We start from the raw sequence: 27,514 nt of genomic DNA on the forward strand, positions 1-27,514 counted from the left end.
AACTCAGTCATTCAAGGTATATGTTAAAATGCTCTCATCTTGAAGATCTCCTTATAAAAAAAATACATAAACTTTTTTCCTGGTGTGAGTAGTTGGTTCATGTGTGAGGACCTGCGTGCATGTCTGACTCCATGAGGGCCTGTTGCCCTGCAGAGGGACTTCTACTCGCTTTGCAGCTTGACTGAGAACATCAGGAGTGCCAGGTCCACCTATGGGTGCCCTGAATGCAGGTTACAGGTGTGGAAGAGTCTGTAGACACTGGCAAATGTTAGGCCGCCTTCAAACGTCCTCCAGTGTGACTGGTCAGAGCTGGTTTTAGGAGGATGTCCTTGTAGGAGGATGTCCTTGTAGGGTCACACAGAACCCTGTGTGGTACAGCTCAGACTCTACAGGTCTCAGCATGTTAAATGTTAAAGCTTATGACAATACCATTAAAAACTGAGGGCTGCTGAGCTTTATGTTTGCAAAGCTGCATCTAACACACCACGAGACTTCTGGAACAACGTCCCCTGAACAGGTGACCAAAGAGATGTTCGGTAATGAGTCAGCGCCACGTTTGGTGAAAACCAATCACATCCACATCAGCACAAACACGTCATGATGGCTGTTGAGGGAGAGGTGACGATTAGGATCTTAGAGCTGTGCGTAACCTCAGTGAACTGAAGCAAGAAGAGTGGGACAAAAATTCCCCCACAATGATGTAAGAAACTGACAAAGTCACTGAAAAACATTATGTCAAGTTATCGCTGCTAAAGGTGCTTCATAAGTTTCAAAGTGACAAACAGCTGATTTCAAAGAGAGGCATCAAAGGCATCTCATCTTCATTTTGGTGGAGGGAGAAAACTAAGCCAGTAATCAGATTACTTCTCATCTCTTGGTCCACAGACTACAGTGGAGTTCAGTGTGGTTCTGTGAATGAAGGTCAACATGGTCCATGTAAGGCAAGGCAAATTTATTTGTATAGCACAATTCAACAACAAGGTGATTCAAAGTGCTTTACAGAGACATTAGAAACAAAAACAAATAAAAAGCATGATTTAAAATTGATTAAAACAAGCAAACAAACAAACTAACTAAACACGCACATTTCACACCTGTTCGCGTGATCTGAACCCTTATCGTAAGGGGAGCTACCAGTCCTTCTGTGGACGAGCTACTTTCTATTTTAAATTCCCTGAATTTAAAATACTCTCTAGACCCAGTCTAGACCCAGCTGGGGAGCTACCCAGAGCTCTAAACCCACTTAACAAACAAACAAACAAACAAACAAAACAGTATATAAAATCAAAACAGATAAAATCAGAAATAGATAAGATCAGTAGTTAGTGTAAGTTTTGAAATTTAAGCTTAAAAGTGTGGATTTGGTGCTTTATTCAAATGCAGCTGAGAACAGGTGAGTCTTCAACCTGGATTTAAATAAACTGAGTGTTTCAGCTGATCTGAGGCTTTCTGGGAGTTTGTTCCAGATATAAGGAGCATAAAAGCTGAATGCAGCTTCTCCGTGTCTGGTTCTGACTCTGGGAACTGATAAAAGACCGGATCCAGATGACCTGAGGGATCTGGAAGGTTCATACTGGGTCAGGAGGTCATTGATGTATTTTGGTCCTAAACCATTCAGAGCTTTATAGACCAGCATCAGAACTTTAAAGTCTATCCTCTGACGGACAGGCAGCCAGTGTAAGGACCTCAGAGCTGGACTGATGTGGTCCACTTTTTTGGTCTTAGTGAGGACTCGAGCAGCAGAGCTCTGAATGAGCTGTAGTTGTCTGACTGATTTTTTAGGTAGACCTGTAAAGATGCTGTTACAGTAATCAAGCCTACTAAAAATGAATGCATGGACTAGTTTTTCCAGGTCCTGTTGAGACATCAGATCTTTTATCCTTGAAATATTCTTGAGGTGATAGTAAGCTGATTTTGTTATTGTCTTAATGTGTTTTTCTAAGTTTAGGTCTGCATCCATCACTACACCCAAATTTCTCGCCTGGTTTGTGGTTTTTAGATGTATAGATTGAAGTTCTCTGGTGACCTGTAATCGTTTTTCTTTGGCGCCAAAGACTATTACTTCAGTTTTGTTTTTGTTTAGCTGGAGAAAATTGTGGCACAACCAGTCATTAATTTCCTCGATGCATTTACCAAGAGCCTGTACAGGGCCTCGGTCTCCTGGTGACATTGTGATATATATTTGTGTGTCATCTGCATAGCTGTGATAGTTTATTTTGTTGTTGTTTATAATCTGTGCCAGTGGGAGCATGTAGATGTTAAACAGAGGGGGTCCCAAGATGGAACCTTGGGGAACTCCACATGTGATACTTGTCTGCTCAGATGTGAAGTTACCTATTGATACAAAGTATTTCCTGTTTTCTACGTATGTTTTGAACCAGTTTAGTACAGTTCCTGAAAGACCTGCCCAGTTCTCCAGTCGTTTGAGTAATATGTTGTGGTCAACTGTATCAAATGCTGCACTGAGATCCAGTAAAACTAGGACTGACATTTTTCCACTGTCTGTATTCAGACATATGTCATTAAACACTTTGGTCAGAGCAGTTTCAGTGCTGTGGTTCTGTCTAAAACCTGACTGGAAGGCATCGTAGCAGTTATTCTGTTTTAAGAAGTAACTGAGCTGTTGAGAAACTGCTTTTTCAATGATCTTACTTAAAAACGGGAGATTTGAGATCGGCCTGTAGTTTTTCATTTGTGTCTTGTCAAGATTGTCCTTTTTCAGTATAGGTTTGATTACAGCAGTTTTTAGTGATTCTGGAAACACACCTGATAATAAAGAAAAGTTGACGATCTGTAACAGGTCTGACTCTAAAGTCTTTGAGACCTTTTTGAAAAAACGTGTTGGCAGGACATCTAAACAGCAAGAGGAGGAGTTCAGTTGACCTAAGATGTCCTCCAGGTCATTGCTGTTAATCGGGTGAAACTGTTTGATGGTGTTTAAACAGTTTTTCGGTGGACACAGTACATATCCTGGATCTGCTGTTGATGTACCAACTGCTTGTCTAATCTTTTGGATTTTGTCTGTGAAGAATTTGGCAAAGTCATTGCAGGCCATGGTCGAATGAAGTTCAGCTGCCACTGACACAGGAGGGTTTGTTAGCCTGTCAACTGTAGAAAATAAGACCCGAGCATTATGGCTGTTTTTAGTGATGATGTCAGAGAAGTAGGACCTCCTTGCACTCCTCAGTTGTAAATTATAATTGTGAAGTTTCTCTTTATAGATGTCATAATGAACCTGGAGGTTTGTTTTTCTCCATCTGCGCTCAGCTTTCCTACACTCTCTTTTTTCATTAGAGTCATCAGAGGCTTGTTAATGCAAATCATCTTGCAGCACTGGGATGTAGCATTGTAGTACCTGGATGTTGTAAAGATTCTTTTCTCCTCCTTGATTCACCTCGTTTCCTTTTCTCACCTTTGATTGGCTTTGGAGTTTGCCCTTAATCGCATTCACCTGTCACATGTTACATAAGGACTGCACTTACTCTTTTTACTCCCACATAGGGCGGCAGCTGAGAGTTAGCAGCCCACATGTGTCCTTTACAGCAACAGATAGATGACTGTTCATTCACATTCTGACTGGATGAGCCCATGATGACCTCAAGATTCCTTTGAACCTCCTCGTTAACACTGGACACTGAGGAAATTTGACTCATCGTCTCGTTGGCAGCTTAAAAAAAAAAAAAAAAATTCCATCACAACTAGAAAATTCCAAAGATGATTTGTGATTTGAACGTCTTTATTAAAAACAAAACCACAACTGACTTTATGCTGTATAAAGCAAATCTTCTGGCTCCTGACTGAATTATGCAGAGGCGTGCCATCTCACACTGGTGTCTCGGTGAAAACAGACGTACATTTATTTCTCTCAGTTACACAGAAAAAAAAAAAAGCAGACGGTGGATACATGTTCAACCACTTTTTATTGCACGATTCAGCTGACGTGAGATCCTGCACAAAAGTGTTTCAGCACTGCATCAAGGGGAGGATGAAAAAAAACAAACCCAAAAAGGACAAAACTTGTATATTTACAATAAATGCATCACTATTACCACTTATACATTATGTACATATTAGTCTGGTTTACTATGACAGTAGTTACAGAATGAAACCCCTACACGCATTACACTTCAGCTCTACAGGGAATTACAGTGCTTTCAAAAGAAAAAAGGGACTGGTTGGACTACATTCACTCAACAGAACAATAAATCAAGGTTAGGATGAAGATAATTAACATAGGAAGTCAAAAATACTCGCTGAACATTTGGACACGTCCCAGTCACATGCCCTGGGGAAAAACTTTACAAAAAAAAAAGTGCAGTTATTAAAAAACAAAAAACAAGAGAACAGCCTCCTGATGGATGTATACAAGTAAAATCTGCTTCTGAGTCTTTTTTAACAGATTAAAAAAAATAATAAAAAGTTGCTGAAACAAGCGACCTGTTTGGAAGAGAGAATTTAAACAGTCAGACAAATGTGAAGTTAAAGGCACAAGCAAATGTCTGCAGCCTCGTGACCGACTCAAAGAGAGCAGCAGCAGCGAGACCTAAAAATGTCAAATCCGCTCAGGAAGCATAATCAGCACTTTTCAGGCAAAAACTGGCAAAAGTGTGGAGGTGTCACATGATTACAGCAACCTGATTGTGCTCTTCCCTCGACAGGTGTGTGTGCTTTTCAGAAGCAGTGGTTTCAGAGCTCTATATTGTCAGACTTGGCTCAGCTCAGCACTTTAAATAAAAGAAAATCATTACATACATGAAGATACACCTGTGGGAACGCTGTTTTAACACCTTCAGGGGAAAAAAAAATTAAAATTGGGTGGGGTGAGGGTGTTGGTGGCTTGGCTGATGCTTTCTGGTGCAGAAGGTAAATGCAGAGACTCCCCCCTGCACAAATATCAGGACTTGCTTTTAGGCATTCTAGTGAAATGCTGCACGATCGAACAGAAGCACTGAGCTCCCTCACTCAATGTTGATGTTCTTGTATCGGAACCCCTCAGCTTCAGGCCTCGTTTTGGGACTAGGGGGACATGGTGGCTGTGCCCATTCTTACACCGTCTGCAGGGTGAGGTTATGAAACTTGCATCAGCCAAACACGGGCCAAGTATTTTAGCAGTTTTATGCTCAGCCAAGCGTCTGACACGTAGCCCTCGGGGCTCATCGTTAAATGCGACAAAAGTACACGTCAAATATTAAGATGCATTACGTTAGCCAGTGTGCTGTCGTCTGCCAGCGCGTGAGTGTTAAATAATAACCGGACTGCAGTTCTGAGACAAAAACCTCCAGAGGATTTAAAAAAAGAAAGATTTTTTTTAAATCTCAGATTACGTCGATAAAAAGCCCGGCTTTCAGACAGTATTATTATATCTCGAGCCTAAAATCTGCGGAGATCAGATATCAGACACTACAGTGGATATTTTAAAAAAAAGACAGAGAGAGAGAGCACCTTAAGGACTCTGAACTGACCCGAAAAGTCACCGTCATTCCTTCGAGAATGTGGCTCATCATCGAACAGAGTATTTAAGACCTGGAAATCCTCCAAGTAGTGTTTTTTTGTTGTTGTTTTTTTTTTCAAGTCACAGGGCAGTTTTCAGACTGCTCTCGTTTTTAATACCTTCTGTAATCCCTCGTTTACTGGACATGCTTCACACTGTTCAACATCTTTGTTTCACAAATAAACTCAAATTAAAAAAAGAAATCATAAAATTATTCAAAAAAAAAAAAAAAAGAAGTTCAAACTGAGCTACAACAAAAACAACAGCACACGTCTACAGTTACAGGTCATCTATGGCTACAAAAACAAAAGAGGTCATCTGACGCCTATCCATAGTGTCTTGGTGTTCCATATTACATCTGGCATATATATATACTATATATAAAAATAAAAACAATCCATTTGGCAACCTGTGTGATGTCTTACACTACTCCAGTAATTATACTTTTGGTCTTCGATATACACATATAGATATAAGCTATAAAACTCTGCTGTTCAAGATAATCCGTGTTGAGTGAGAGGAGGCGGCCCGACTGAGGTTCAAGTTAGACGGTGACACTGGCACTTGGTTTCAGTCCTGGCTGGATCAGCGTTAATGCAGACGCCAGCTCATTTCTTCTGTTATATACACGAGGAAAAACGAACCAACAAGCTGACAGTAAGATGAGAGGCTGTTTGGTTTCTGGAGGAATGAGTGTCCGGACCTGTGCTTGCTCTGCTGATTTGTGCTTCACCACAGATGGTTCGCCTCAATGCAGACGAGACGGGGGGAGAGGGGAACAAAAAACAAACAAAACAAAAAAAGCCTGAAAATTTCAAAGGTAAAAAAACAAAAAGACTCTTGAGCGATGAGCCATTGCTGAGCATGTGAGAGATCAGCAGCTTTCCCTGATAACAACGATGTACAGTGCCTTGGTTCCTGTGAAAACACTATATGTGGATGGGGAAGAAGGGGGCCCGAGTCTGGTTTGGTGTTTTTGGCTCTGTGAAAGGTCACTTCAGGTGTCTGCGGCTTTTCTCTTGGAGCCCTTTGTTTTGCCCTCTGCTCCCTCCGCCTTCTTGGAGCTTTTAGAGGAACGACTGACGGCGGCGGCCGTTTTCGTCTCCGAGTCGATATCCTGGGTGTGGCTGTCGCCTCCCTCCAGCTCTTCGTGCTCCATACAACACAGCTGTCCTGTGGGGGGCCAGGGACGCAGCGCCCCCTCCTGGTGAGCCTTGCAGAAAGAGTTGGGGCAGAGTTGGCAGAAGGCTTCAGAGTTTTTCCCACAGACGTCACAGTGATGCCAGGGGCAGTCCCAGCGGCCTGTGGAGAGCCACGACACTTTCACTAGAGCTCAGTCAGTTACATCTCATCAAAGAACAGCCTCATGGTGCCCATGTGGGGCCTTAACATTGCGAGAGGCATCAATTTTGATTTAAAAAAAAAAAACACATTATTGTAAAAACAGCTAAAAACAAATGAAAAAGAAGGATTAAAGAAATAGGCAGCCGAAGCCCATTTCTCCTTTTATGCTGGAAGCAGTGAAGCTCTCCATTTCCATCTCCACTGCAAACTTAGTGATTAGTCACCAGGTGCAGCAACTTTCCTGGGGGTAAACAGACTCCCTCCTCTCTGAAAGCCTGGTTTTGACTCATTTAGTTCAGACTCGTTTGATGTGAAGTTTGCTTGCTGCCATGTAATTTGTGAGTAATAATAACAGGGAGTTAACATAGCATAAACAGATGCATTCAGACTGTCTGTGGAGTCTTACCGAACGGTCTCTTGGTGAGGTTCAGGCAGGACAGGTGATAAGCTTTGGTGCAGGTCTTCTTGTCGCAGAGCACCAGCTGCCCTCCGTCTCCACAGCGGAAACACTCGTCCTCAGATTTTTTCTTTCCCTCCGATTTCCTCTTTTTATACTTTCTCTTCAACCTCTTTCCTTTTGGCTCAGCTGTTTGGCCATTTGAGTTCTACAGAGGAAATGCAGAGGTGAGCAAACTTATGGAACTTCACCAAAGCAGTTTAGTTCTCCTCAATCGATTTGTACTGAATTTGTTTGGATTTGGAAGCTCACCTTCGGTCGGTCACCAAGAAATCCGCTGCAGTTGGGCGCGCCGCAGCGGCACACGGTCTTCTCGTTGCCGAGACAATCAAGGTTGTAGTTAAAAGTCAACTCGGTGCCTGTGATAGAGAAAAAACAAAAACAGATTAAAGAATATACTATAAGAGCATATTTATTGCTTAAATTTAAGACTAAACTTGCAGTCAAATGTCTCTCACCTGCTGGGATGTCGCAGACGGCGAACAGGCCGACACGCGTGTCACCATTCACCGTCCACTTCTGTGTCTCACAGTTGGGCTGACAGCTGTGGTTCATGAAGCGAGAGTAGTTTCCTTTCGGGCCAGCGTCGATGATTCGGTCCTTACCGTCACAAACAGATGGCCACAGTCAGTCATTTGCAGCACCTGAACAGTTTATATCTGATGCACATCCACAACCCAGCTACACTTGCATTTCCCATTTAACAAATTTTGCAGTCGAATTGCATTTGTAGTATTTGTAGTATTGACTACTGTAATGTTACAGCTGTCTGTCATGCAACATTCCCAATGCAATACCAATCTGTTGATCTAGCTCCCCGTGGAAATGGCACCGCTACCGAGAAGTCGGCACCCTAACACTGTGAGGAGCGCAAACAGCCCACCCGCAGGGCGTGCTGGGCTTTCTCGATAAGCGGTCGGTACCAACCTTGTCGATGGTGAGCATGTAGAAGTCGGTTATGTTGTTTTCATGGGCGTATTTGATTCTCGCCCTGCACTCCTCCTCGTCGATCAGCTCTCCAATGTACTCGTTCACAAACTCACCCTGTTCGAGAAACGATCAGAAACCAATCAGACCAGAAACCAGAGATATCGTGTTACTTGTGTAATCTGGGCGGGTCTGCAGAGCTACGGCGTGAGTATTTTTGGGCAACGTCATGATGAATACAGGCCCTTAGCTTTCACGGGCAGCATCTTTAAGCAGTTTTAATGAAATGAACAAATAAGATACTTCAAGCAAGAACACGTCAATGCAAGAAAGCTTCTCACCTTCTTGATGTCGCGCAGGCAGATCAGGCCCCAACCTTTGCCGGGGGTCTTGATAATCTTGGTCTCTGGATACAGACGTTTGGTGAAGTCCTGGTTACAGCAGCGCTCCCCACTGGGACACACCTGAGGGTGGCACTCGTATTGCAGCATGCGGTTCAAGCACTCCGACTCAAACCCACACGGCCGCTCGCCAGATGGCTTGCAGTTACATTTGGGGATCTCAGAAATGTCTGCGGTGTACACCTGAACCTTGCCGACAGGTTTGTTGACCTAAAGGGGGGGGGGGAGAATAACATTTTTTTTATAACAAAATAAAATGTGAAAGAACATGCTTCATACCCCATTATGGAAAGGAAAAGCAAAGTTCATCATTCACTCATTTTTAAGATGCAGCACACCTTACACGCACAGGTGCATTTAAGCTACATCAACTCATAAACAGCCATTCTTTTGGTTTTTAAATGGAGAAATTTTCTGCTTTTATTTTGAAAGATCTCAAACAACATGAAAATGTAAAACTGACACCAATCAGCAGTCTACAAACAAAATCAAACGCGGCAAGACGAACGTTTGAATTTTCCTTGTCCACATAAAAACACACAAACTGCTTATGAAAATCCTAAAATTCCATTCATGTAACTCTGTACTTGTGGACCGGTGCTTAGACATAACAAAGACATTTCACACCTTGATAAATTTATATGGGGGAGGTTTACGGCTGTTCTCCTGCGCTTCCTTAGCCTCTCGCTTTATCTTTATCTCCTTAAATCGAGTTTCGGCCTCCAGCAGAGCTGAGGAAGACAAAACAGAACAGAGTATGAGCACATCGAGCTAAAAATACACATTGTGTTTGTTGTAATTATGACAGCATCTGTTACATTACAAAAATCCAGAAAATGGCTTTCATGTCCAGTTGAGCTTGTCTGTGTTTTTATAAAGCATTAAAACCTGAAGACGTTAATGTGGAAGCTGCAGCTTTTGGCAAAAACCACCTTTTAATTACTTCTGTTAACACAAAGCTTGAAAAGAGAAGCTTTTTATAATGATGAGTGGCTTGAAACCAAATCTGATTGTTATGATGGCCTTTAAGTTGTTTTTTTTTTTTAAAAACTGAGTAATTACTTAATTAGGGAAAACGTTTAAAGCATGCAGACAGTAGAGGAGATCTTCACCATTCTTGAAGACTTTGCCAATTCCATTCCTCTGATGTTTGCTTCCCCTGTCGCCTTCCATGTATGGAAATACTCTGCCCTGGTGAGTCCAGAAATAATCCTTGGAGCCAAAGAAGAAGACTGGGAACTCTCCGATCTCGTGTCGAAGATGCTGGATGTTGGTGGGAATGTTTCTTGGGTGGTGGATCTCTGCTGGCCACCATCTCAGGAGGACAAGAGAAAGATAGAAGCAACAAATGTATAACTTACCGATTTAGCTCAAAGATATGAAAGGTAAAAAGATACCCTTGCATCCAGTTCCCTTACCGGTATGTTCCCAGTTTGACCCAGATGATGTCCCTGTACTTGGGTTTCTTTCCGGCTCGGCAGTCGTTGCAGAACCAGCTCCCATCCGGCATAGCGATATTCAGGCAGTCAGGGTGAAAAGCTGCCGGGCAGGACTCACAGCACAACAGCTGTCCCCCTGCAACACAAGGACACCTTTAGATGGGCGACCAGTCCTTTAGATGCTTACTTACAAATTCAATTACATTTTATTTATGTACTGCCAGTTCACAGCAGTGGCCTCAAGGTGCAATAAATTGTAGGATGACAAGCCCAACCTTACTGCAGCATATTTAAAGGATGGTTTAGAGTCACCTGATCAAGAAGGAAAGTTTGAATCCATAAAGTTGAGAAGGTTTCTGTCCCCTGAATCCAAACTGGGAGCTGGTTCCACAGAAGAGGGAACCAAAGCTGAAGCCGGCGCCCCCCATTCTAGTTTTAAATTATTCAAGACCTTTTACGTGAGGTGAAGGAGCCAATGAAGAGCAGCCAGCTCTCGCTTTCTAGTCAGTACTCTCGCTGCAGCATTTTGAACTGAAGTCGTTTTTCACCATCGCTTTGAGAAAGCATGTTTCCAACTGCACAAATACTTTTCCCACATATCTGTTTAATGAGCATGGGGAAGGACACATCCTGACCAACAATTATTTCAATTATGCAGGCTTAAGTGATTAAGTATCTGGTTAGACAGTAATTCTAAGGATTTTTAAGGCTGGGTACAAATAACCTGTTTTATCTGAATTTAGAAGCAGGAAAGTAGAAATCATCCAGGTCTTTAACACTGTAAAAAAAGTCTCAAAGTATAATCTGTACTGTGCTGATTTATAAAAAACGCACATTAAAACCAATGTTTAGCTTGACTCTCAGCTAAAGAAAGCTCCTACGTACACACTTGTTAATATAGCCTAAACAAGGGCATATAGCTTCATTTCTGTTTGGGTTGTGAAACTGAGATATGTGAAAATAGCTAGTGAGACTTTTCTGCAGGATATAATATTGTAGCTAATAAAGACAAACTTTCTTTCTGTTTCAGTCCGCTCATCTCACACACTCCCACACAACAACACGTCAAAACTGGCTGAGGGAAAGGGAAGGGAAAAAACACTTGAGCTGCTGCAGTTCAACATTTTCTGATTTTCAGTAATAGCAGCCTGGGAGATTAATGGCGCCACATTTGACATTTGAAGTTTAAGAGAGGTTTAGTGAGCTATAAATATGTCATTCAGTACTGAAAAGTAGCTTTATATAAAACTGACTAGTACGATGTTTAATTTTAAGTGCATACAAGTCTCTTAAAACCAATCAGTCTGGAGCTTTTAGTAACAGCCGTGTGTGAAGAGGTGAGCAGCTGCTTCGAACCTTTGGAGCAGACGAAGCACCAGCTGACATTGACATGGCTGTGGTGGCTGTAGCCCTTCTTGGCGTTGAAGTGGTTGGTGCAGATGATGGCAGTGTTGGTGATCATCTCACTTCCTGCAGCCACACACTGATCGCCGATGTGGTACGCTACTGGGCATCGAAGGCATCGCATCAACCTGCCTGCAGCGCAGAGAGCGGGACCAGGTTACACAAACATACGGCGAAGTCAGTGAACTCGGTGACCCAAAGCGCCAGAAGGGCACAAACGAAACCCTGAATGGATACCTTTGTAAACACGGACAAGGGCTCTACTGATAACCGATGACCTCAAACAGAAGTGGCAGGTATTCACTTACTTGTTTATTCCTGTGAAAGGTTAGTCATAAACCATTTGACATGAAACTGCAATTTTAAATAAAGTGATAACTGTTACATACTGGAGATAACTGGGCTTCTACAAATAAGCAAGGCAAAGTCTTACATTTAAGACTTTCTTAATGACACTGTTATAACACTTTAATTCAAATAAGACCAAACCTGCAACAGAAATCAATCAATTGTACTAATATCAACTTTCCAAGTAACACAGTAATACTAGTTAATTAACTGGTACAAGGTTCAGAATCAAGGAAACCAACATTTTATAACTGCCTTCCTGTACAAATTTTACAAAATACACCAAGCTCCGCCTCCGTGAGCTAAAATGTCCTGATGAGAGCATACCTTTGTTGGACTTGTGCTTTGTGCGGCAGCCGTAGTGGCAGCTCAGGCAGGTGTGTAGCGGGCACCGGAAGCCCTTGTTGTCAAACACCGTGAGGGTGTTGAGGCGGACACACGCTTCGTGGTAAAATTTGCCGCAGTGTGGGACGTGGCAGCGCCGGACCTCACCCTCCAACTTCTTACAAATGAAACACGAGTGAATTCCTAAAGAGAAGAAACAGAGAAGAAAGAATCGGCAACGGGAACAGAATTATTGTGTTACCATAAACGGTCTCCTTCTGCTCCACTATTAACGCCGCCTCTGTTCTGCTCACCTGTGCTACACTCCTGACACAACAGCTTGTCGTCAGGTTTGAGAGTCTGATCGAGACAGTGGAGGTGGAACATCCCGCAGCACTGACCCTCACAGGGCACCAGGTCCTCACCAGCCTGCTCACACATCTAGAGGAAAAACACACGCACACAGATTTAAACTACAGCTGAGTGAATTGAGTGAGCTTTAATACCGACTCGTTTCGAAACAAACAGCAGATGTACCTGACAGACAAACTCTTTTTTGCGTTCACCCTTCTTTGTCCCGTCTAAGCTGTCACTCGGAGATTCAGGGCGTCCTTCACTCCCAGAACCCTGCAGCAAACAACGTGTGATGAACTCTGAATAAGACAATGCCAGTTAGCTACAGTTGTACCATTCACACTGAAGCCTCTAAATTTGCTTCTCATCTGACTAACGAGCTAAACTAATTGCCAACATGGCTGACCTCTCTATAAAGACAAAAAGAAACGTCAATCATGAAAACAACTTGAATTGCTGGAGAAACCTTTTCACATTAGTACCACCAGCTGTTACATCCCCTCACCTCGGGATCAGGACACGGGGAGGAACGCCTCTTCTTTGCCTTGGAGGGTGTGGCCTGATTCATTCCATCCTGTTTCCTTTTTCTCTTGCGCTTTGGTTTCTCTGCCTCTTGGTCATCTGTGTACCATCAAATGATCTGGACTTTAACTTTAAGACTCAAAGCAGCTAAGACGCCACAAATCCACAAAGATGTGAATTTAAAAGAGCAGTCAAACAAATATAGAGTACCGGTAATATAATTTTTTTTTTTTACCAGTCAGGGGACTTTTTGACTTCTTCAGATGTTTCCTGGGTTCTTTTGCATCCTTTACGTCGGTTTTCTTTGTCCACCTTCTCCGCTTTTTCACCGGTCCTTCTGAAGTTGAAGCCTGAAAAAAGGCAAACGTTTGCTCAGTATGTTGTTTATCACAAATCGCTTGATGTCCATGTTAGATACAAAACATGTTGCGTTTTCAGCATTCAAACATGCCAAGAGAATAATTCAGTTTCTCCAGGGAAAAGTTTCTTCTGAACAAAGAGTTAAAAAATTCTTAGACTTGGGACTGACAAAGAAACCCACCTGTTTTTGAGCATCTTTGCTTGGTTTGGATCTCTTGTTAGACTGCTGATCCTCTTCTGCCACAGCATCTGTTAACAGCCTTTTCTTCTTCTTTCGCTCCTTTTTCACTAAAAAGAAAATGAATGTCAGCTTGGTTGGCTTCCTTCCAATGACTCGTTTTACATTTTATTAATTTAAAATGAATTTAGGAATAATACAGAAGCTGCCTTGACCTTTGCTACATGCACGACTGTTGTGGTCATTTTAGCGCTAGCATACTTTCAGTCCCTGTAACATCAGTGGCTCCTGCTAAAAACTTTGCAGCGTTTTTAAGCTTCAGCCTCCTGATGATAAACGGGTTGCCATAAACCAGCCACTCTGCTTTTCTATTAGTCACAAGAAGCAGTTTAAAGCATGACACTCCACAGCTTTGGTAATTATACGCCAGCTAAGGTCAAATTCGGCCAAAACTCAATTAGTGGTCAGTTAATCTGCTGCGAGGTCTTCAACTTTCAACCAACCTGGAACTGAAACTGGAAGTGAGGCCACTTCTGAAACATCATTTGTTGAAGAGACCTCCTTTGTTTTCCCCTTCTTCACGGGCTCAGAAGTGTTGTCCGCTGCAGACGTTTTCTTTCTCCTCGCTGTCTTGGTGGGAGAGTGACCCTGTTTGGATATTCTCTTTTTCTTCTGAGGTACAACTGGTTTACCTTGTTTACCTGATACAGATTTTGAGGAATTCTGCAGAAAACAAATGTTGTTTAATGCATGATTACAGTATTACACATCTTAAGAACATGCGCTTAAAACAGCATTTCTAAGAACTTACAGTTAAAATACTGACTAATCACAGATCAGCACAGCTCTCTGTTTTAGGTTTCAACAATCTGATGATTCAGGTTTATCATTTCTTTTACACCAGCATAAAAATCGAGCTTTTGTATTGTTTGTGGAACAAATTGTGACAGAGTGGCAGTACCCACCGGTTGGAGGGGGAGATCTGGGCTAAGCCTATTCTCTGCTTTCTGGTTCAGCTTGTTGCTTTGTTCTGGCTTTAACTTCTCCAAGATGTGGAGGTTCAGATGAGGCCCGTCGTCATCATACAGAAATCCAAAGTTGGCCATGCGAGCATCCAGGGACATGTCGAGTGCCTCCTTGGCCTGAATGATGCCCATGTTCCACTGAGCCTGGAGTTTACGCGGCACAGAGGGAGTTGTCTGTGGGACAAGTAGAGGAATGAGCCAAGTTACAGGTGACACATTACAGCAGTGATATTCAACCTTACAACTCTGAGGAGAAAAAAAAAAGCCTCTTCCCACAAACTTATGAGATGCAGACATAATTTCTTTGTTAGCATTTTGTTTGTGAGTAAAAGAGCTCTAAGTGGAATTAAGACTGGTTTTGTAATGAAGTGATAAAAGATTTTATAAACCCCAAACCTGAATAAAGTGAAACTAACAAAACAGTTTGAGGAAATTCAGGGTTTCAAAATTGCGTCAAAGTAACATGTTTCTCATAACGGCACACCACATTTGCTACACAGCCAACACACAGAGACGGCACATAGAGGGGAAAAGACCAAAAGACGGCGGCAGCAGCAGACATACCTTTTTATGGTTGATACGCGAGGCCGGCTGTTTGTTGCTCCGACTAAGCTCTTGGTATTGATCCTCACCAGTGAAGGACACCATGTTCTTCTCAAAGATGTAGCCTCTCTCTGGGGCATCTCCAAAATACTGCACGTGGTAAAGGAGACCTGACCTCCCATTGGCTGTTGAAAAACAATAAATGGACAAATCAATAAAACCATAAATCAATTTTCCAGGACATGTTAAAATCGTGCAGGTGGCCGTGAGTTTCTCACTTTTCTGTTTCTGTTTAAAGTGATGGTTCAGTTCTGGGTCTGTGGTCACCATGCAGGGCCACCAGGGGTATCCTGACACCTTTGTCCAAACCAGATCCCCAACGGAGAAGCGGCTCAGCAAAGGAGCCTGTTCCTTTACTTCCTCTTTCAACTCTGACCTGTTCTCAGGCTGCACAAGAGAAAGAAAGACAGTTACTCAATAAATACAAACTTTTGTAAGAAATGATCATTTTCCCAACACATCGTTAATAGCTGAAAATGTTCTACTTTTAATGTAATACAGTCTGTTAAATTAACTGTACCATCTCTCAGCATATTGCAGTATACTACACTGCACAAAGGGGTTAAGTAGCACTTAAAAAGGTAAGAATAAAAGTAAAACCTCATCTGTCTCTTCAGTTCCCTCCACAATGTTTGTGTGGCCAGGAGGCTCCACTTGGATGTCAGAGGGATTTAAGTTTGTTTGAGGATTTGGTTTGACAGTTCGCCCCCTCCTTTTCTTTATATCCTGCCTCTCATCGGTTCCAGATATAGTACCTTCAGCGGCTGTGGCCAAACTGGTCCCATTGGCACAACATGGCTCAAATAACGGCTGCGTGACTACTTGGGGTATCGTTACTGTTAGTTCAGCTTCAGTGTGAGGAGTACAGTTGTGCTGATGGGTGCCATTTGTGGCAGGCGCTTCGGCACCCCTGAACATAGGTGGCTCAGGGGTACAAAGCTCGGGCAGTGAGTCTTGGTCACCGTTGAGCATGCGGGAGGTGAGGTCTTTGAGCCTGTCGTGACTGTGGTTGTTATGGCCAGCCATCTTCTGAAGAACGCTGTCTTGTAGTGTGGCAGCCAGATGTGCAGCAGCTTTGTCCATTAGCATAGCAGGGTCACTACTCATATCCCCTCGACCTTTCCGTACACTGAGGGACTCCGGTGGTTGCTTCATGCTGATCGGATTGGCTGGTTCGGGCATTGAAGGCAGGGAGCTACCTTTGCTATCCATCACTTCTAACCCCCTCCAGGGTCACTGAGCTACAAGGGAACAAGTGACACATAAAAACGTTTTATTCTACAGGTTGAATCAGAAAACAATATTATCCAGTATTTGTGTGTGGGTATGCTTCTGATTCTTTCAATTTGCTAAACTGCATTCTGAGACATGACTCCAATAAGCATAACGTTACACATTTTACAAAATGGCACTCACTTGCTCCAGCGAGCTTGAATAGAAAGCTGGGAGGGGACACAGAATACTGCACCTGTCACGGAATGTTCTAGCCTTGTAGTTTCGGATGCTTTTACAAGAAAGTAGAGCGACTCGATTGACCAGAAGCCTGAAGCAGCAATAACTGTGTTTAATGAAACAATATCTATACATTTATCTATTCATCCTCCACCCAATAACAACTAATGAGAGTGAGGTCAGGTCAAGCCTATCCTTGATTATAGCCATGCATGCGAACGAAACCCACTTGGCGGCATGAAAACCCTCTTACCGCGATAATTTTAAGTTGGCTTTCTCCTGGAAAATGACTCGCTAGCTGCTAGCTGCTAGCTGCAGACTGTGGCAAAGTAGTATGGAGAATCAGCCTGCAGGCTCCACCGCATGCAGCGAATGTCCAATGAGCGGACGGCTGGCTGTGCCGCGTAACGACCGCATTACCGGCTAGAAAAGCCGCGGAAATGGAAGCAGCTGACATACAGAGCAATGCAACTGGGAGTGCGAATAATTGCTGGAATTTAATCCATACCACCCTTTGTACAAAGCTAAACCATATTGTCTATTGCCCTACACTGTGACAGTAATGTTCGTTGCAGTGTAACTGCAGGACGACTGAAGCTGTCTTAACGTTAACGCAAGCGGTTTTAACGAGCGCTCCGTCTGTACGTTAAACATTAGCGTTACGTTAAAGTGTTCCGCCGGCGAGCGTAGGCTACCTATTTTGCCAAGCGGACTTCTCTATAATGTCATGCAAGAAAAAGGCCCTGGCTATTTCCTGAAGCGGAAGCCACGATGAGGGAATCTCATGGATCACATCCATGGACAGGCGGTCAAGCATTTTCATACAGCGTACAACCGCATCTCTGTCATCACTACAGTCAGCCATTACACCGGATTCCAGCAAATAGACAAAGCCGCCATCAAGACGCTTAAGACATCAGCTTACTTGCTATCCGATTAAACCAAATAGGCAAATACCTACGTGGCGGCATAGTTGCACATTGGCGGTAAATCGTTTAAAATGTTCTGCTTTTGTTTCACTTCTAAATTTATTTTGCAGGCGCCATGACAGCTTGTTTCAAAAAGCTAACAGTGCTAGCCAAAGCTAGCCCTAGTGAACCATTGAAGCCAAGTCAAACTGCACATTTAACGTTAGCATAGATGGCTAACTAGCAAGTCATCTCTTGCTAAAATGGATGGTCGACCCGGATAACTGCACTAGCAAAAACGCAACCAGCTTGATTTTCCCGGATTGACAATAACATGAAAGACAGCATCTTTCTAGTTACCTGCTGAATCTCCTCTCGGTGGTTAAAGGGAAAGAATACCCGTATTCATCATGTAAAGCGAAGGATTTCATTCAAGTCGAATCAAAAGCTTGCGGGAAACTCAAACTCTCAGGCCAACCAGCGCGAAAAATACTAACTTCCGATTGGTCGGCTGCAGAGCGAGGATCCAACCGGTCCTTTCAAAAAAACAACCGTAGGAAGTAGCTGACCCCGGAGTCTCCCGTCTGTTTTTTTTAATGACATTTCACATTTCCCCGTCCCTTTTTATCTTTACAGCATATATTCAGGATAAGTCTTTGTTTGCTTTATGAACAGTGGTGTAGTGTTCAACATTATACCTAGTGTTTGATACTTAAATACAAATTTCAAAGATTTCCCTCGAAAATGTGTCAAATATGGACAATAACAGTGACAGAGTGGCTGAAGTGCTCAAGCTAATATGAGATGACTATACAGGCAAAACCTAGAATAGCAGGTATGAGGTGGCTATGATGGCTGTGAAATAACTGCACATTGTCTCGCTGGACTCTAATCATAGGGGTGGCTTAAAATCGTCAAACGCTTCACGCTAATCGAGAAAAAGTTTATTCTAAATATCAAAATTAGTTTGGTTCCTAAAAAAGAGAAAGAATCAAAATCACAGACTTGCAAGAAAAGTTGTGTGATTCCTTTGTAAGAAGGGTTGTTACAGCCACATCACTGTGATTCTGCTTAATGGGAAACTCTCCGCTCACATTCAATTTTTGTCCAAATTCCTTATCAGTGCTTTATGATAACCAATACCAACACGGTAGAGCATAGGCCCGACGCTTACTTGCGCCTCATGCTGTAAATTCAAGCATAAAAAAAATGCAGTACCAGCAGCGCGTGCTAAGGGGCGCGAAACTTACAGTAATCTATTTAACAACAAGAACGGCCCTTCAAAATAAAACTATATATATATATATATATATATATATATATATATATATATATATATATATATATATATATATATATATATATATATATGTATGTGTGTGTGTGTGTGTGTGTGTGTGTGTGTGTGTGTGTGTGTGTGTGTGTGTGTGTATTATAGTGCTGATTACACATAACGAGAAATTCAGAATAACCATTTTGTTGGTTTGATGGTTTCTTTAGGTAATTCTCTGGGTTAAATCTAGTATGTAGATAGGAAAGATGTCACAGGTCGTCTCTGAGCTGAAGTCCTGGTCAGGATTAAGCTTTGTAACATTTTACGACAAGGCGAACACAGATCAAGTGAGAGAAAGGCATCATAACACTGGCATACAGGGAACTTTAATTACTTAAAACAGAAGACAAATTCTCCCCTTCTGTCACTCAGCAGCAGCTGCAAAACCGTTAATCAACATTTAACGATACTCCACAAATGGAGGAATTCTAAAATATTTTTACTCAAATATTTAGCAACTAAATATATAAAAAATATGTATATATGTATCAGTTAGATTCCGTTTGTCATACCAGTAAGCCACCTCTTCTTTTAATGTGCTACATGGCAATTGACTACTGTTTTTATCAAACACGCTATAGGTCCCATCGATCTATATAGAATAAGGCGCTGAGAAAAACATCATATTTGTCATTAACTTTTAAGTACGGGCTGTTCTGGAGGATTTAAATGTCATCATCAGTGAAATTCTGTCCTGTCTCTCTTTGTTCAGCTTTTCTTTTTAGATGTCCTCCATATACATATATAAAATGAACTGAGCAAGCGGTGTGATGCAGACTTTTGTTCTGTCTAAATCTAAAATTAACAAACTGGAATAAAAAACACTAAATTAAACTACCTCACGAAGGTCACTGGGTTATTTTGAACTGAACCAACTAGGGTAATCCCAAAATTTGGACAGCATGCAGGTCACCGGGTTACTGACTCTCTGGCTGTCACAGACAACAGTGTAATTAAGTGTCCACTGACTGCTGAACGAACAAGCTTGCTTGACTAAAAAATGAATTGATTCTTAGCCGTGGTAATCTTTGAAATGTGGGAGAGTCTCCTACTATTTCATGTATGCCAACATAGTTACTGATTGTCTTCTCACCACCCCTTCCACCCCACCCTTTCTTTACCAGTACTGGCATCTCCTTACTTTACTTAAATATTTATGCAACTAAATACATATAAATATGTCTATGTATTTATTTAATTTATTTACACATCACACTCATTTACATCCTAATATGCCCCTGTATATTCGTTTAATACTAGTTTGCCTTATTTCTGAATGATGTACAGTCATGGCCTGTACATTTTCCTGTCAAAAAAAGAGAATAAAAAAAACTTGTGAAAAAAGACAAATCTGTCATATCTGTGGTTCCTTATATATTTAGATTATATCTATACGCAAATTCATGCTACACGTCTTATAAAATTATATATATACTTATTCGCATTTGTGGTATCATAAAGCGGTCGGATACTACTTCGTCTCTCACTTCTACTCTGAAATGGAGGCTTTTATTTGATAAAGTCACCGGAAGCTGCTTTTTTTAATCGCTGCCGCACGGTTTGACGTCATTATGTTACCCTGGCCCGGCTAGCTGTCATATGCGTAACAGGGAAGGCATGACATGGAGCTAAATTTTCCCATCTGCAGTTATATATGCGGCCTGGCTTGTTAAATCGATCTAAGGAATTGTCAGTTATATGTACCAAGTTAGAGGCCTTTCCGTTTTGACTTCTCGAAAAAGCAGTAGCTCGCTAACCCGATAGCTACCTTCTAACTTAAGGTGAAGATAACCACTTGCATACTGAAAGCATGGCGTTAATCCTGTTTACAAGATCTCGGGCACCTTTAATGAAAACGTCTCGATCCCTAAAGAATGAATTCAGGAAAGGCAAAGGTAAGGTTTCTGTGTTGGTTTGTTACTGCCTAGCTTGCTGTTTACTCTGCCAGTGTTGACCAAATAACGCTAACAATTAGCTTGTTGATATTAGCATCTAGAAGGGTCCTTTACATAGGGTAGGTGGTCCTGGCCCCGGTTTCAGGAATAAACACCTGACTACTCATCACACTCCGGGCGCTCATTCATTCTTTTAAGCTACCGATTTGAAACGAGTCTGTAAGAATAAATTGTACCGAGAGTGTATCACAGCGATGGAAGTATCGGAGTGATACACTCTAAGCGAAGCGTAACCAAGGGTTTAGGTTATCTGAGGACAACCTGGCAATATAATTTTTTTAACTTGGTTATCTGAAGGCAACCTGGTTACACACACACACACACACACACACACACACACACACACACACACACACACACACACACACACACACACACACACGTTTGAGCAGATGCTCGTTGCTATGGTACCCTAGTTCGCTAGTGATTAGTCAGCACCTAGGAAGAACAAAAGAAGTAGGATCTGTGGATACATGAGACTATATTTCTGTTGTGTGTTATGATGATTTCACTTAGTTGATTCAAGTGTCTTGCTTTACTTTCACGATTGAGGCCAGTTTGTTTTAGCCTTGCTCAATATTTCACAACTTTGAAGCCGCAGAGTGATTTGGCAGATGAAAATAGCAAATAGTCAGTTTTATACAGCTGATTATGAGTAAAATCAGCATTGACTAGTTTTCTGTGGTTGATTAATTTGAGGTGGGTAATATGACGATTGCATTTTCTGTTTGGGATAGATTTTGCTATAATCGATTATGTCATTCTAGCTCTCCTTTTTTAATCTTTTTGAATATAAAATCCAAGGCATCGTGACTGTTTAGCTATAATGGATTTTTTTTTACAGTATAGAGGACACTAATGCCCCAATACTGCAATATGCAAAATGCAATGTCCCCTTAAAGTTGCAAGAAAAAAAACTGTGACCCCTTCAGAATTACCAGGACTTTTGTCATGATCAATTATGAAATGTGGTCTGATGTTTCTCCAAGTGAAATGATACACAAACACAGTCTGGCAAACTAATAACACACACACAGTTTAGCTTTCCCGTGTATTTCCATGAATAAACACTCAAGAGGCAGACTGGTGGACACAAGTGAACTTTTGACCTTTTAGTAGTAGCAACAACCTTCCTGTAGTTGGTGTTTCAGTTCATCAGCGTTTCTGGGATTTCTTGATTCAACTGCGAAATGTTGGCATTTGTCAATGTTTTGTCTGGTATTTCCAGGGAGCGTGGTCTCTGGTTTGTTGTAGAATAATAATCAGGTTCTAAAGCATTTTTTAAAGAAAGTTTGCAAAGAGATGTCTGCAGAGAGCACAGTGGACCGTCTGCTGCTGCAGTTTTAATCTCACATCCTCAAATCGCAGATGTTTCTAGCATACTGGTTTACTTCCTTTTCCCAGCCTGTGCTCTGTGATTCTAAACGTATTCAACAAAGACATGAAAAGTGCACCAATTAGTGTACTGAGACTTAGTCACATAGATGCTTCTAAAATAAGATATTTCATCTCACAAGTTTATAAATTAAAGAAATTCAATGTAATGAAATCGCTCTTAGGACTAATATAATATTAAAGGAATCATAGCAGCTGATATGTCTGTGTGCTTGTGGCTTTAAAGTTAATAGGTGTACCACAGCAGGCATTAGAGATGTTAAGGTGATGTTTTTTCTCATTGCACTGAGCCTGGGGGTATAAATAGATGAGAGGGTCATAATGGGGATTTGCCTGTCTGCGGTGGACTGACTGAGACTGTGCTCTTGGCTTTAGGCCCAGATTATCAGATAAATTGCTTTCCATGAAGAAAGGTCAGTGCCTTTTATAACCTCACCTGAGACAACTGATATTCCTGTCTAATCATGTGTGAAAATGAGTACAGGAGTATTCATGTAGTATGGTTGAATCTACGTATTAATAAGTAGAGTTCTGAAAATCTTTCAAGTTTAAGATCTGTAATAATAGTGACCTGGAGCTGCAGATTGAGCTTTCTGTCGTGCTGTGATGGCTGAGCATTAGGGGTGGGGGAAAAAATCGATACTGTGTAGTATCGTGATATTTTGTTTGCTAATAATGTATCGATACAGGGACAGCAGAAATCGATATTTTGTTACAAAAAAAGTTTTTGTGGATTGGAACTCTCTGACTTCAGAGCATGTTGATCAGCTCCTTTTTCTGAGCAAGAATCCTGACATTCCTTCACTGTCCAAATGTGTTTAACTTGTTTTTTGGCAGCAATAAACACGACAGTTTACTTATTTTAATTTAAGACATGTTTTATTTTAATTAAGTTTAAAACTTTTTTTATTTAATGTAAAATTATATTTTGTTTTAATTTACTTTCAAATTCTTCAGTTGCTGAAGGGGCTGCATAGTTTTCATAAATTGCATAGTTCAGAATAGCTATAATTGTACCAGATGGTTGCATTCAGTTAAGTTGGACTAGACTGTAATACAAACCGTTCAGTTTGTCAACAATAAAACTGACTGAAATGAGAGAAAGACTGAGTGCGAGGCTTTGATATTAGATAAAATGAATATTGATAAAGTTTACCTTTATGTACAGAATCTGAATATCGCAAAATATTTAAAAAAAAAATTGCAATAATATCGTATCGTGCGTTAAGTATTGTGATAATATCGTATCGTGGGATGTATGGTGATCCCCACCTCTACTGAGCATTGACCAGCCTGCAGTCCTTTGTGACCGTCATAGACAAACATAGTGAGGTACACGTACACTGTTATTGATTTACACATTTACACAATGCCAGTGTTCATTATCTCTGCACTAGCATTCACTGTGATTGAATATTTACATTTTTGTGGGTACTGTATAATCAGAGGGTCGAGCATTTCAACTCTATGTTTCAAACTTCGGTTTTGTTTGCACACAGTCTGCTGTCGCTCTAAAGAACGACAGCAGACTCCTGTTTTCTAAATGTGCATTAAGAATTAGTTTAAGATTTGTTGGAGCATGGATCTTGCAGTTCTTCACAGCAGTTGTTGGATTGGTTGTCTCAGCAACATGTGCATAAAGTCTAACCTACTTGGGGGGGCCGGTGTATTCAGTGTAAACAAAATTAGATGGATGGACTTAAACAGTGTTGACTAACCATGGCTGTGGCCTTTTGGTGGGGGGAACCGGTTGGGATTGGTGCAATTTGTTTCTCTCTTGCTGCGCTTGTGTTGCTTCTATAGGATCTCTGTAAAGTTCTTATATGTGTGAAAAGCTTTGTGGCCTCCCATTTGTCATCACTCCAATCAGAGTTTCTGGTCATGGTTTCCGGTATCGATATATTTGTTAATTCGCTAATTATCCTTTGGCTTTGAAGCTGAATGAGCCGGATCAATGTGGCCAGGATTAGTCTCTAAGCATTGTCCTTGAGGCGGTGATGTAAATCTTCTTATAGTTTCCCTGATTTTTCTTTTCGGACGATCCAGTTGGTAAACCAGTCAACCAATCAGTTGGCCTCACACCTTTTGATTGAACAAATCAATATTCAATATATTGTTATTCCCAGGTTATGGTTTCATGATTGGTTACTTTAGTGTAACATGTCCTAACTTCACCATATTCTATTCATTTTAACTAACAGCCCAGGCTTAATGAAGGTTTATTCCTACAGTTAATGCAGGAAAGCTTCTATCAGCAGTTTTCTTACTTCTGCTTTAATAAGGATTTTACAGTATGCAGCTATGCAACTGTCTGCGATCACATCACCACAAAAACAAAAATGAAAGGAAAAAGTAAATTATCTGAGAGTACACAATTTCATATCGTCATCATAAGTAAGAGAAACCTGGAATAGAAAGCTCTGTTTGTCTTTTTATTTCTTTCAACTAATTTTTGGAGAATGAATTTCATTGTATTTGCAGTGTTTGAATGCGAAACCAAAACCATAAAACCCCCAGGGGGATTCGAACACGGAAAAGACAGCAGTGCTGTGTAGCCTGGGGACATGCTGGAGAGTTGAGTTGTCCACTGTATTTCCAGGGTTTTCTCTCTGTGCTACTGTAGATGACCGCTAAGCCACAAAGGTGAAACTGTTCCAGTAAACTCTCTGTCCTCCTGGCTGCAGGCCACAGCCTCATGTTCAGCTGGGCCATGCTGGGCTCACTCCAGCCGGCCATGTGAGAGCTAGAAAAGGGGCGTGACCGAGCCCTCGGCTCTGGTGTGATTGGTTAGAAGTGTCTCACCACTCCACCTTCTAGCTGCATGCATATCACTGTAGTGGTCTGTGAACCCTGCTGTGGGCCTCGCTGAGGGTGTGAATAATTAGCCACCCAAGAAAGATCAGTGGAAAGATATTTACAGAAGACTGAGCGACTTCAAGGCGGTTCTGTACAGACAAATACATAAGAGCAGAATATTTAAAAACAAAACAAAACATGTGGCCATAGCAAAAACTAACTTTTTATGTCTATACTAAAGCGTCCCCCCAAAATAATAAAAGGGCAACCTCAAGGTGAATTGACTTTTATGGGTATTCCTGAACAGGCGATTGCAAAGGACACAAAGTTTGATGATTGATGTTATTGCATGACTAGTTTTAAGCACAGTGTGTTTTTGCTAGTATGATTATCAGTTTATTAAGAAAATCTGCATAAATGCGTTGGAGCTGCAGATAACTGCCGATGAGCAGGTGCTGATTTGCTTCTGGGACGTTCATAAAACCAATATACACTGTGTGTGTGTGTGTGTGTGTGTGTGTGTGTGTGTGTGTGTGTGTGTGTGTGTGTGTGTGTGTGTGTGTGTGTGTGTGTGTGTGTGTCCGTCCGAAGGCTTTTTTTTCCCCCCAAGGACACACCTGCTTTAATCGTATTTTCTTCTTTCTTACAGGGAAATTACAAGAGGGTTCCTATTTCAGCTGCACAGCCTTCACACTTTCCAGTCAAAAGTAAGGCAATTAAACCAAATGATCCAAAATGTGTTGTATGATATGCAAATTAAGATCTATCAGCATGTTCAGGTGAAATTCTATTTTAATTTTGTTTTTTTTGTGCCTCCCTGTAAATTACACTCTATTCCTTTTTTATAGGAAGTCATCCATTTCAAATGCTGCTTTATATTTTGTCCAAGACTTGATATAAACTTTGGGTCCTGAAACTCTTTGCTCTGTGTCCTCAGACCTGATGGGCTCCGACTCGGCAGCTTGGCTCAGGTCTCTTCGTTCGGTCCTTCCTTGCCCGTGTCAGATGAATTTGTGGGTCCCTGTCAGAGCTCAGACGCACAGCGGCTCTACTGCGCTTTTGCGTCGGGCGCTTCCTCTTCAATGTACCCTGCGGTCGGAGTGGGGCCCCAATGGACGATAGTACGACCGCGAGATATCTCTGGTGTCAGGTGGATACATACCACGAGGAGGAGATGGGATGACTCCAAGGTGGAGAAGTCGCTGCGTTCGTTAAAGGATAAGAAGAAGCTGGAGGAAGGAGGGCCGGTGTACAGCCCGACACTGGACGCAGAGCCTGTCCGAAGGACGCTCCGACAGTGGGTTGTAGATGAAATCAAGCACTACTACCATGGCTTCAGGCTGCTTTGGATCGATACCACCATTGCTGGGCGGATGTTCTGGAAGGTGCTGAACGGACATCCTCTGTCTCGCCGTGAGAGGAGACAGGTGAGTGTTGCACAGTGTGGCTGCAAGACATTGTCATTTCTGTAGAAGCTACATTGTGGAGAGATTGTTACTGCTTTGGGTGCTGCCAGGCTTTGTCTGCTGCAGGGTCTGGTGCCGGTTGGGGTTTACATTTTTAAATTAGACATTTTTTTTATGTATCTGTCCCGAATTACAGATCCTGATTTAGTTTAATGGTAAGAAAGGGCAGCAAACATTTAATCTTTAATAGTTTTTCAGGAATGAATGTTCTTTTAAAACCTTGCAAAAGATTTCAGTGTGATCATTGGAAATAGTTTGAAAGTGGGCTCACTGACCTTTTTTTTTTTTTTTTTTTTTTTTTTTCTTTTCTCAAACATTCACATAAAGCATGTAATTCTTTCGCGGTCATGCAGAAATGTAAAAACCTGCTGATTTCTGCTGGAATGAGCAGATTTAATGCCTGGAATGTATGCCATATGTCACAGATATGAGAAGACATTACCAAATCTATAAAAGTGAAGTGAAGATTACATTTGTACTACACAGTCATACCAGAATCCCAGTGCAGGCTATACTTTGATTCAGTTAGTGAACAAAAATGTAGGTGAAAGGAAGGGTTTTCCCTGGTGATTGCTCTCTCTGTCTCTGCACTGGTAACACACACACACCTCTGTGTGTGTGTGGGCTGCTGCAGTTTAGTTTCCAGCCCCTGAGGGTAAATATTTAAGCCCAAGATCTTTTTAATTTATACCAAACTCAGAGTAGCACAAAAGTGTGTTTATTAAATGAAAAATTGTTTGTAGAAGCTACAAGATCCAGCATTTCCACATTGAAATATGCCTTCTTTCTGTAGCCCAGAGCAAGAATTAATGCCAACCTCCAGTCAGCAAACAGTTTCCTTTTTTCACCTGGAACAAGCTTTAGCTTGTCTTTAACACAGTAATGTCAGTTTCAAGAATGTGAATTGAGCCCACTAACACAGCTAATGTAAGCTTATTTAGATAATGCTAAAAAGAGGCTCGTGTTTTAAAGGTTTCTCCTGCCTCATGATCAGGTGTATCAGTAGTAACAGAGCTACAGAGCTCAGGATCA

The 27,514-nt window shown here is 41.7% G+C and overlaps 2 protein-coding genes across 10 annotated transcripts in view; one reads left to right on the forward strand and one right to left on the reverse strand.

Moving 5' to 3' along the window:
* Window positions 1-3,901: 3,901 nt before the first annotated feature.
* On the reverse strand, window positions 3,902-18,083 carry nsd2 (nuclear receptor binding SET domain protein 2). 4 transcript variants are annotated; one of them, XM_026152431.1, is made up of 23 exons: window positions 16,883-17,507; window positions 16,594-16,720; window positions 15,778-16,418; window positions 15,396-15,564; window positions 15,139-15,302; window positions 14,515-14,748; window positions 14,053-14,272; window positions 13,553-13,659; window positions 13,247-13,361; window positions 12,995-13,110; window positions 12,673-12,762; window positions 12,450-12,576; window positions 12,139-12,339; window positions 11,416-11,595; window positions 10,039-10,195; window positions 9,733-9,935; window positions 9,248-9,351; window positions 8,561-8,830; window positions 8,220-8,336; window positions 7,751-7,892; window positions 7,545-7,651; window positions 7,242-7,440; window positions 3,902-6,793 (listed from the first exon to the last, which is right to left on the reverse strand). In XM_026152431.1, exons 3-23 carry the CDS (start codon window positions 16,387-16,389, stop codon window positions 6,489-6,491), a joined length of 3,939 nt encoding a protein of 1,312 aa, XP_026008216.1. In that variant the 5' UTR covers window positions 16,390-16,418; window positions 16,594-16,720; window positions 16,883-17,507; the 3' UTR covers window positions 3,902-6,488. The 4 variants fall into 4 exon arrangements, with proteins under 4 accessions (XP_026008216.1, XP_026008214.1, XP_026008217.1 ...); XM_026152429.1 differs by lacking the exons at window positions 16,594-16,720; window positions 16,883-17,507 and adding an exon at window positions 17,898-18,083; XM_026152432.1 differs by lacking the exon at window positions 16,594-16,720.
* Window positions 18,084-20,408: 2,325 nt separating this feature from the next.
* letm1 (leucine zipper-EF-hand containing transmembrane protein 1) overlaps window positions 20,409-27,514 on the forward strand; it is a 31,778-nt gene continuing 24,672 nt past the window's right edge. For 4 of the 6 annotated variants that reach the window (XM_026151650.1, XM_026151651.1, XM_026151652.1 and 1 more), the window contains exons 1-3: window positions 20,410-20,765; window positions 25,666-25,723; window positions 25,954-26,443. In XM_026151650.1, coding sequence (XP_026007435.1) covers window positions 20,681-20,765; window positions 25,666-25,723; window positions 25,954-26,443 — 633 coding nt within the window. In that variant the 5' untranslated portion in view covers window positions 20,410-20,680. Of the gene's footprint in view, window positions 20,766-25,665; window positions 25,724-25,953; window positions 26,444-27,514 lie in introns of all 6 variants that reach the window. The other 2 variants (XM_026151654.1, XM_026151655.1) reach the window with 1 other exon arrangement.

Source organism: Astatotilapia calliptera, chromosome 19, assembly GCF_900246225.1.
Source record: "Astatotilapia calliptera chromosome 19, fAstCal1.2, whole genome shotgun sequence".
NCBI classification, from domain to species: Eukaryota; Metazoa; Chordata; class Actinopteri; order Cichliformes; family Cichlidae; genus Astatotilapia; species Astatotilapia calliptera.